Source organism: Ceratotherium simum, chromosome 24 (assembly GCF_057802395.1).
Source record: "Ceratotherium simum simum isolate JZ-2026a chromosome 24, ASM5780239v1, whole genome shotgun sequence".
Taxonomy (NCBI): Eukaryota; Metazoa; Chordata; class Mammalia; order Perissodactyla; family Rhinocerotidae; genus Ceratotherium; species Ceratotherium simum.
Window position 1 is genome coordinate 16,322,039 of NC_141923.1, and position 10,218 is coordinate 16,332,256.

The window sequence follows — 10,218 nt, forward strand, 5'->3', positions numbered from 1 at the left end:
AAAAAGAACCTTGCTTTCCTTGCTTTCTAAAGCTCTAAAATCCAAAAAGAATACTCTAAATATTTTTTTAAGAATATATTACATATGTAAGCAATGTGTAAACCATCTGGTGACCACTCAAGGATAAGCAATTTCTTTAGCATGACATGTGGTAGCAACATGAGAGGAAAACGCTAAGGTAGGCTAAAAGGTAAGGGCCCTAGAGGGTGGGATTTAGAGAATATTTGGCAATCAGCTGAACCGAACCCAAAACAGCAACTAAGAACACATAGCAATTGGGGGTTTCCAACTCCAGTGTGCATAAGAAATATCTGGAAAAAGTACAGATTTCCTAGATCCCACAGTCCTTACTTAGAGAAGCACACTGACTGATACAGGCAATGAGACGACAGAAGTAACCCCTTTTGTTCTTTCTTCTATTTATTTGTATACATGTCTATCTGACCCATTATCTCATTTGAGTCTCATAACAACCATCTGAGGGAGGCAGGTAAGTGTTATAATCCACTTCACAGATAAGGAAATAAATTCAGAGATGTCATCTAGTTTGCTCAAAGTCATACAAAGAAGCCAGAGCTCTTTCTTTCCAGTGCATCTTGGAGATAAAAAATGAGTTTGAAGCAATAAGGCAGGATTGAAGGGAAAAGTGCAGGAGAGATATGAGATAAGTTTCATATAGAAAGGGGAAAAAAAAGTTTACCAGAGGTGATTGTAGACAATGCTTGAATAGGAAAAGAAAACAACAAAAGGAGATAGAAGCCACTGATAGGAAGTAAAAGGTGGATGCCTGTTATTCTGCCAAGGGCAGGAAGATTCCTCCAGTGGCCCAAACTAAAACCAGCAGCTCAACCTCAGAGAGCTCTGTTCACTGACGAAGGCCTTTGTGCTCTCTCTGTCTCATGCTTATTCCCCACAGGAATACATTTATAATTTACCATACAGGTAAAGAGCACGTAAGGAAATGATGTGAAATGAGAAGGTCAGAGAAGAAAAGGAGAGGCCTAGAGGATAGGAAGGTGTAGAGACAGGTGAGGTTGTGTGGATGGAAGATGGAGATAAGGCCTTAACGGGAGTGAGACAGACAACTCATAAATTCCACAGCATTTGCCTTGCATCCTTGGCACCCTTCTAGGCACTGAGAACATTCTATGGGGGAAGGCACATAGTTCAATAAATTACAATACAATGTGTTAAATGCTATACTCAAGTTATGGACCAATTATGGAGGACTTAGATGGAAGGGAGAGTATAGATGACTTACATGGAGGGGAGAAAAGCAGAACATATGGGACATAAGAAGGGAGTCAGAGAAAAAGGAAAGAGATTATTCTGGAAATTACTGAGTGCCAATGATCTATGAGCTATATTCAACATCATTTTATCATCAGTTTCATTGGACACTTAACTCACAGATGCTTTCCAGATTACCAACAATCCTTTCAGAAAAATTTAAACAACAGAATCCTACATGCAAATAGCTCTAGCTATGTAGACACAATGGTAGCTAACATTTTTGATCACTTACCGTGTACTAATGAACTTAACCTTCACAACAATCCTTTGAGGTAGGTATATTACCATTCTCATTTTACAGATGAGAAAACTGTGAGGTCAAGTTGTACAGACACTATTTAAACCTAGACACTCTGGGGCAAGAGCATGCACTTTGCTGAGTATGTGAGATCACAGCAGGGCTGGAAAGCAGACTACTGTAGGGTATGGGGAGACCAAGGCCAGGTACGGCTGGTCTGGAGATCCATCAGGAGCAGCAAGATAGTGAAAGAAAAGAGTCCGGATGTTTTAATTTAGAGACAGGGCAAAACTTGCTTAAAATCTCTGAGATCGTCATCTGTGGCTCTCTCTCTAATATAGTTTTGTGATTTAAATTAATTCGCCCATAAAGGAACGACAGGTTATGTTCACTTGGTCTAGCGAATTATTTCCATGGGTATCAACACAGGTGAGCAGAACACCAGGCCCAGCCCTAGAGTCAGAAGACTGGGCTTGATCCTCAGGGAGCCACTTAGCTGCGTGATCTTGAACAAGTCATGAAACCTCCCTTACTCAGTCCTCGTCTCAAATTGGAGCAATAGTGCCTACTGTATAGGATAGTTTTAACAATAAAACCTTGCAATTTTAAGAACATTTCACAATTTTCAGAGTTCTTTCACACATACTATCATAGTTAATGAAGCATAAAGTGGTAGCACTTTCAACAAGAAGTATCAGTCACACAGAATTTCTTTATAAAAACATTTATATCATGAACAGAAAAGCACCAAACTCTATTAGTTCCCTTTTCAGAACTCAGAACTGACTCCCAGTTATGGCATATAAATTAAAACTTCCCTTTGAATCTCCTTCCAAGTGAGTGAGTAAGAGGACATGGAAAGTAGAGAGACACTGCCTAGAACCAGCAAACACTCATTAGCATCAACTTCAAGTCACATCACTTTGCTTCCTTGCTTCCTCCCCAGGGTACAGCTTTCTCTTAGGTTGCTGCTATTACTTTGGGGAATTAAATCTCCAGATAACTCTGAATGCGACTTCCTAATTGCCACCAATACTTACTCCAGCTAATGAGTCCATCGAGCTCTGCTCTTAAACTACCAAGTCATTATTCAGAATTTAGCAATAACAGGAAGGAAAAAAATGTAAGAGAACAGAGAAATGGATGGATTTCAGAAGGTTTAGGGAGATCTAGTGACCAAGTAGCCAAGTGGGAATGTAATCTGTATAATTCAGCAGGAATGCAAATTCATCAAATGAACTGCTCCACAGAGTGTGGAATCAAAAGATTAAGTCTGGCTATAAGTCTCCATGGCCCCAAAGAGGAAATATATGAGATAATCATACAGAAAGACGTTTTTAGGCTTGGATCACCAGATCATTGTCTCAACGGCTACTAACATACAGCTGACTGGGAAGCCCTGGTTCCCTGTCTTTCATCTAAGCCAGTGGCGTTCAGCCTTTTCTCTACTGTGAAACCATTTACAACAAGAACCCCCTCCTCTCTGCAACTTCTCTCATTATAAGCAGAGATTGAGGGTGGGTGAGGAGAACATGAATTACCTCCATTCTGATATACAGCCAACACTCCCACTCCTGGAATCACTGATTGTAATAATTTGAAAATCGATCAGAAATTTACCCCGTTAATAAAAGCATAGTGTCTTTTAAAAACCCCACTGCCTGAAAAACTTCCATGTTTCATGAACTGTTTAATTATAACGGAGCTAAAAACTCAGGACTGGTTTGAAAGTCATGAATCCGACATACGGAACACAAAGAACAGTAATCAGATTAGGCCGCTAATCAGGATGACCGACAAGAGCTGCGGAGGCCAGCCTTCCCTCTAGGTCATACCGCTGTGTGCAAGACCATTTCTCCCTCTTATATCATAACTTTTAACCACTTTTCAGTCATGATTTAAAGAACGCTTTGAAAAAAGACAATACCTCTCTATGAATTGCCTGTTCTTGCTGTATTTTATCAAGCAGGGGGACACTATGACAAATTATCCAGTTATCCTTCTTAATTCTTAACAGATCAGAACCTTAATATCCTTCACGCTCACAGACCCTGCCCTCTGTTTCTCATCATTCTGCATCTGGGAAAAGCAGTTCAGAATTCATCTTCTTCAAGAACCCTTCCCCATTACCAAAGACCAGGTTATTACATTCAACTTACCCTTCAGGCCTTTTGTATCCAAATAAAAATGTATTACTCTAAGGAAACATGCTAGTCCATAGTATACCATTCCTCTTTGGCCAACCTGACTACCCTGACTTTGGCAAGAATCAAAATTAAATACAATCCAGATGTCCTAACAGAAAGAACAAGGCACTAATTAAATATTTTTGATGATACTATACCAAAATAGTATCTCTTAAAGGAAAAATAAATGTAGAAGAAATAGTCTTAGAGATGGGCTTCATCCCAAAAGGCTGACGTATCAGGACCGAAATGTTAATCTTTTTGAAGCACCCAGGACCAGCTTATAAGATTAACAAATAATAAATCACTTTAGAGAGGTTGTCTTCATCTGGGAGAAAAATAAGCAAGACCAAAAGTGAAAATAAACATCAAAAACAAAAGCTATTTTTGTTCTGGGGGGAAAAAAAAGCAAATGGATTCAAAAAAATGAATCCATTTGGCACTCAGAAGAAATATTTTCATTTCCTTGCTCTTCTATGTGTCCAGGCACCACTTCAAAGTCACTCATTTGTACTAAAATCAGTTTGGTGGCACAGGAATGGTAATTCAAAGAGCTGAAAAGAAAAAGTATTCTCCTTTGAAATGCAGAAGCCTCAAAAAAGTCCATGAGGCTAAAGGAGCACATGAAGATAAAGCAGCTAACTGTAGAGCTGAGGACCATCTGCTTCCACTCTGATCAGATTTCTGTTAGCTTTTCATAAATTGCTAGTCTCTCCATCATTTAACTTCCTCCACTGAAACAATAAGAGCCCTGTAAGAAATACCAATGATGATAATTACTAGTAGAAACACTCTCCTGGAGGAGTCCAGGAAGAATTTTCTCAACTGATTAAAAAAACCTGACCCTCAAAATAAGAAATGAATTAAGCATGTCTATAATGCAATTACACTTATTTGAAAAGGTAAATGTACACGTAAGCACCTATAGTGCTGAGCCAGCACTGATGGCCTAGTAGTTAAAATTTGGTGCTCACCGCTCCGGCAGCCGGAGCTTACTTCCCGGGTGCAAAAATCACACCACTCGTCTGTCAGTTGTCATGCTGTGGTGGTGGCTCACACAGAAGAACTAGAATGACTTACAACTAGGATATACAACTATGTACTGGGGCTTTGGGGCTTGGGGGCTCTGGGGAGGAAAAAAAAAAAGAACCTATGGTCCTGAAAATTAAGGATGGGGAAAGGGAGAGACAAAGATCATCGGGCAACTAAGATGGTCTTCCTAAATAGAGGGGAAGCTGGCACATATGAATAATGCCATCAAAACACATGTATGAATATGATCAATGCACTCATTCAGCAAATACATAACGAGAGCCCCTGAGCGCCAGACTCTGTGCCATACCATACAGATCTGCCATTCTGGACTCATATTCTAAGGGAAGGAAAGAGAACCCGCAAGCTTTCAATCCAAGAAACCTCCTTCAGCTTCCTAAAGCTCTTCATTAATTGTATTGGCACTCTAACATAAATATTTTTAAGTTTTTTTAATTAATTAAGAGAAAGGTAAGATTTCTTCAAGCATGGGGAAATCATACTGGAAAGTATTTCCAAAATGAAATAATTGGGTACAACATACACAAATTGGTGCTAAGAAAAGCACACGGTGAAAAAGCATAGTGTTTAAAGTTTGGGTCAAAGAGTAAATAACATGAGTGAACCTGTAACATTTCAGAAGCCCTATCCAGGTAGCAAAAGCCCAATTTCGTAAGGTAACATCAAGTTAAACTTCTATTCCTGGTGAAATGCTACTCATTGTTCTGGCAATATATATATATATATAGTTCCTAATTAAATAAACTACCGCAGCAAGACAAATAAAAAGGAATAGAAAGGAAAAGAACATCATAAATTCTTCTAGATCCAGTACTGATTCTCCTGGGTCTACTCTGATATTTGTAGGAGCTGAACACAAACACCTCTGCTCATAACAATAAAATAGTAACAAAGAATAACATTTTAAAAAACATTTCTATGGTATTAGAGATTAATTACGTATCACATCATGAAGTATTATTTCAAATCCACAACAAAGAAGACAATGGAATAGGCCACGACCTAACAAGACCTATTGCCATAATGATGTTAACCATGTCAAATGGCTAACCAGTGACAACAGCAACACTTCCCAGTATGATCCTGTGTCTTTTTTTCTTCATTATCATTATCAAAATCAATGCCACCAAACATACCTTGTACCAAGTCAATCTTTCAAGAGGGCCAGAAGGCCTAATGGAAGCTGTATGAGAGGCCAAATAAAAAGATCCAAGCTCTTATCTCATTTAGCTGCTAATTTGGGAGATTTTTAAATGAAGTACTTAATTTGTTCATCCTATTCTTCCGAGGTAAAAGGAAAGAGGTCAAGAAGATATCCTCTACAGCCCCTTCTTAGCCATTAATAAAAACACTGCTGCTTTGCCTATGTATTTCCCAAAGTGACATCTCCCTGGGATAACAAGGGAGATATCTGTACCTCTGTCCCCCCAAAAATGAGCCAGTTAGTGGTCAAATAAGTTTCAGAACACTGTCTTAATCAAAATTAGGCAGATTTCCTTCCCAGGACTTCTCAGAGCCTTTAATCCAACTACAAAGACATGTCAAAATTCTTTACTTTTAGCTAAAATCTTGAAAAAGGCACAGATGGGAAATGTACTGGGAAAAGTTCAGAAACATTCAGTTTTGAAAAATTAGGCTACAAAGCACCTAAGAGGCAGCATAGTATAGACAAAGGGAATGGGCTTACCAGCTTTGTAACTTTGGACAAATTACTTCACCTTGTACCTCAGTGTGCTCAATCTGAAAAATGGGGGAAATAGTACTAACTTCCTAAAATAGCTGAGGATTACATGAGGTAACATATAAAACCATCTGAACGAAGCCTGACACAGAGTAAATACTCAATGAATATTAGCTATTGTTTTTGTTACCTACTTTGCAAGGTTATCCTAAGCATAGAAATACATATAATCTATAGAACTTATGTCTGGCAAGTAGTAAGCACTCGATAAAAAGTCATTGAATTGAACACATATAAAGTCCTGATAACAGTGCCTAGCACAGACTAAATCTAAATTCATAGGTGCAGTACTGAATGTCACTATGATAATATGTCATTCAGCTTACAGGGTCTTAACCATTAACAACAACACTGCTGCTTTGCCTATAATAACATTTCCCCACATCTCCCTAGAATGATAACAACAAAGACATCTGACCCTTGCCCCTTGCCAAAAAAGGAATCAGTGGTCAAATAAGTTTCAGAACTATTGCATTAACCAAAACTAGGCAAAACTAAGTTTCTTTTCTTCCGGACTTCTCAGAGCCTTTAGTATGAATCTTGAACCTCTAAGAAGGGAATATACATTTCCCAAATGCATTTAATCAAGAAACTGTCTTCCACTGAGCAGCTCTTAGGACCTGTGTTTTGTGGAACACAGGATGGAAACTACCCTAACTCAACAGAAAAATGGAAAGAGTATGTAAAGTTCTTGCAAACCATTGTGCCTAGACCGTCTGGTACATCATAGGTTTATAACACCCTTTTGTTGTACAAATATAAAGGGGTCAATATTTTGTCACGGTTGCCAAACATATTTGATCACAGAGTCTTTTTTTTTTTTTTCGCTGAGGAAGATTCGCCCTGAGCTAACATCAGTGCCAGTCTTCCTCTATTTTTTAGTATGTGGGCCACCAGCACAACATGGCTGCTAACAGAGCAGTATAGGTCTGCGCCCAGGAACCAAACCAGGGCCACTCAAGCCGAGCACGCCAAAACTTAACCACTAGGCAACCAGGGCTGGCCCTTTTTTTTTTGAGGAGCATCTGTGGGACTACTGTCCCAAGAAACACACTTGGAAAAATGTTTGTCTACAGAAACGTAGTCCTAGTAACTAATGTGAACTAACATGAACAGGACTGAGCTTAGTATTGCCACTAACACGGATTGTTCTAGGGGAGATACACTATCTTAAGGCCAAAATGTTCACCCCAACAGGTTATCCTCCATCCATTTGCTGGGAGCTAAGGCAGAGCCTAGTAACAGCGTTCACACTCATACCTCTGCTTATATAACTCCCCTCAATTTTCCTTTTTCTCTAACATCTCCCAGGCAACACCACTAGAGGAAAAGCTGGGAAACTAGAACTATATAGCTACATCCTGTATTTACTAGAAGTACTGACAAACTTCTACAGTTCTGCTCCCATTCTCCCTAACTATCCTTTTTGCCTCTTCCAGAAGCTACCTGCCCACCAAAGTTGTACCTCTCACACACAGAGTATATGACCTTTTTCACTCCCTTTATTTAATATTTCACTTTTTTAGGAGAACAACAACTATTAGTGTAGTTTAAGTTCTATTTTAATCGATGCCATCATTCCTTCCTTTAGGGGGACTTGTTTCCCATCTCCCTCCTAATAATAAATCTATCTTTTCCTCTCCTAGATTTTCCTCTAACTTGTATCATTTGCCTCAATTTGCACGCATGTCCCAAAATCAAAGGCTCCTTCACTCGTGGACAACAGTCTTAAGATGAAGCGGAAGGATCACATGTTTGATCCAAGAAAAAAAAAGGCAGCTATTTCAACAGGGGGTGGGAAGTTACAAATCTATGTTTATACATAATTGTGTTAGAAATTAATAACGCACATGCAGCGAGCTTAAGAGCCCTTTCATATACAAGTATACATGAATTATCAAAGTTCCTACCCAATGTAAAATTCAGGGCTTTAAGTGTTCCTTTAAGTTAAAAGAAGGGGGCTGCACAAGCTTGAGGAGAGGGCGGTCACCGCACAGCACTTTTGGGTCCTGCAGGGACTAGGGGACGCCTGGGGCAGGGACCCGCCGGCCACGGCTCCAGGGAGTCTCGCTCCAGGTGCCTGTGCGGACCACACGGTCAACCTCGCCCTGGACCTTATTCCCCGGAGCCCCCACCCGGGGCCTGGGGACTCCCCCAGAGCCCTCTGCCTCATCGCCGGGATCCACAGGGCTGATGGGGTCCGCCCGGTACCTGGTCATAAGGGGACTTCTCCAGCATCTGCGTGCACAGATCAGCGCAGAGCTGGAACTTCCTGCGCCTAAAATAGCTCCAGGCCAGGAACAGCGGCTCCATTTCCGAGCCCATGGCGGCGGAGGACGGCCAGCAAAGGACCAGACCCCCTCCCAGGGAGAGGGGGGCAAGGAGCAGGCGGCGTCCAGCTCTGCCCAGCAACGCGCGATGACAGGGGCTTTGCCAGAGAGGAGCCCGCAACGCGCCTGAGAACAGAAAAAAGAAAAACCACCGCAAGCAGAGCTCAGCTATAGGGCTTGCCAAACCTTAGTGGAAAAAATGTGTACTTTTAAAAGCTACATATTTCATTAATTTCAATAGGAAGGCACTGCCGCTAAATTAACAGGCAGTGACTTAGACACCTCCGACCGGGGTCCTCCATCCTCCCGGCGGAGGCGCGGTTGCCTAGCAGCCAAATGCTCTACTTATTCTGCCAGTCCGGGAGAAGTCCTGGGTGTTGACTCTCCGTCCGGCTGTCACTGGCCTGCCCTTCCCCTTCACGCATTCCTACCCCTATCACTTACCCTTCAGACTCTAAAAACACAAACATGAAAACAGCTTCTTCAATACCGTCCCGCCCATCAGAACCCAAAACCCTAAACCCTAAAACTCTCCAGTCTGTTTCTCGAAGTCCTTCTCACCGTATCCCAATGTCCGAATTGAAAGGAGCATTGGAGATTACTTAGTCCAATCTATTCACTTTACACTTGAGAAACTGAGATTGGCTCAGAGTAGAGAAATTATTTACCTAAGGTCGCATGGGATTAGGGAGCTGGACTAAATCTGGGTGACTACAGGCTGTTAATTCTGTTCGTTGATTTGACGATGCATAGGGATTCTGAATTATAAATTGGTGACATTTCTACCAAACAAGATAATGTATGCAAAAAATTTAAAAGGACCTTTTGGAACACCATATCCAAGCACTTGCTGTTTGTCAAATGTTTACTTGCGCAGAGTGATTTCTTCAGGCACAATTCTGACTTTCCTCTAGAGATTACACAGATGACATATCTTTAACGGTTATAAAGAGCAGTGTGACCGGGCTAAATACAAGTAGACTTCATTACGGAAGACTAGGATATCCTTTTTCCTTGCCTCCTTCCTACCACAGAGGAGAGGCAGGAGAGGAAAAATTAATACTGAAGAACTTTCTGATCATGTCTAAATCTCCTGGATAGATAAGAAACGAACTGACAACAGCTCTTAGCAAAGATAAATCACTCACAGTTTTCTCAAACTACTAGGGTACCATAATGCATACATTATATTTAATCCAGATATCTACATCTTTCACGATTAACTCTACGATTTATTCGGATTTCAATATTTTTTTCCCTGATATCCTTTTTCTATTCCAGGATTCCACTTTGGATACCGTATTACATTTAATCACCGTGTCTCCTTTGCCTCCTCTGGTGTGTGACAGTGTCTCATGCTTTCCTTGTTTCCTTATT

The 10,218-nt window shown here is 40.7% G+C and overlaps 1 protein-coding gene across 2 annotated transcripts in view; it reads right to left on the reverse strand.

The window, feature by feature from the left end:
* TTC8 (tetratricopeptide repeat domain 8) overlaps positions 1-8,888 on the reverse strand; it is a 53,343-nt gene extending 44,455 nt beyond the window's left edge. For both annotated transcript variants that reach the window (XM_004434186.3, XM_087448074.1), the window contains exon 1: positions 8,723-8,888. In XM_004434186.3, coding sequence (XP_004434243.1) covers positions 8,723-8,836 — 114 coding nt within the window. In that variant the 5' untranslated portion in view covers positions 8,837-8,888. The remainder of the gene's footprint in view (positions 1-8,722) is intronic.
* Between the last annotated feature and the right edge of the window lie 1,330 nt (positions 8,889-10,218).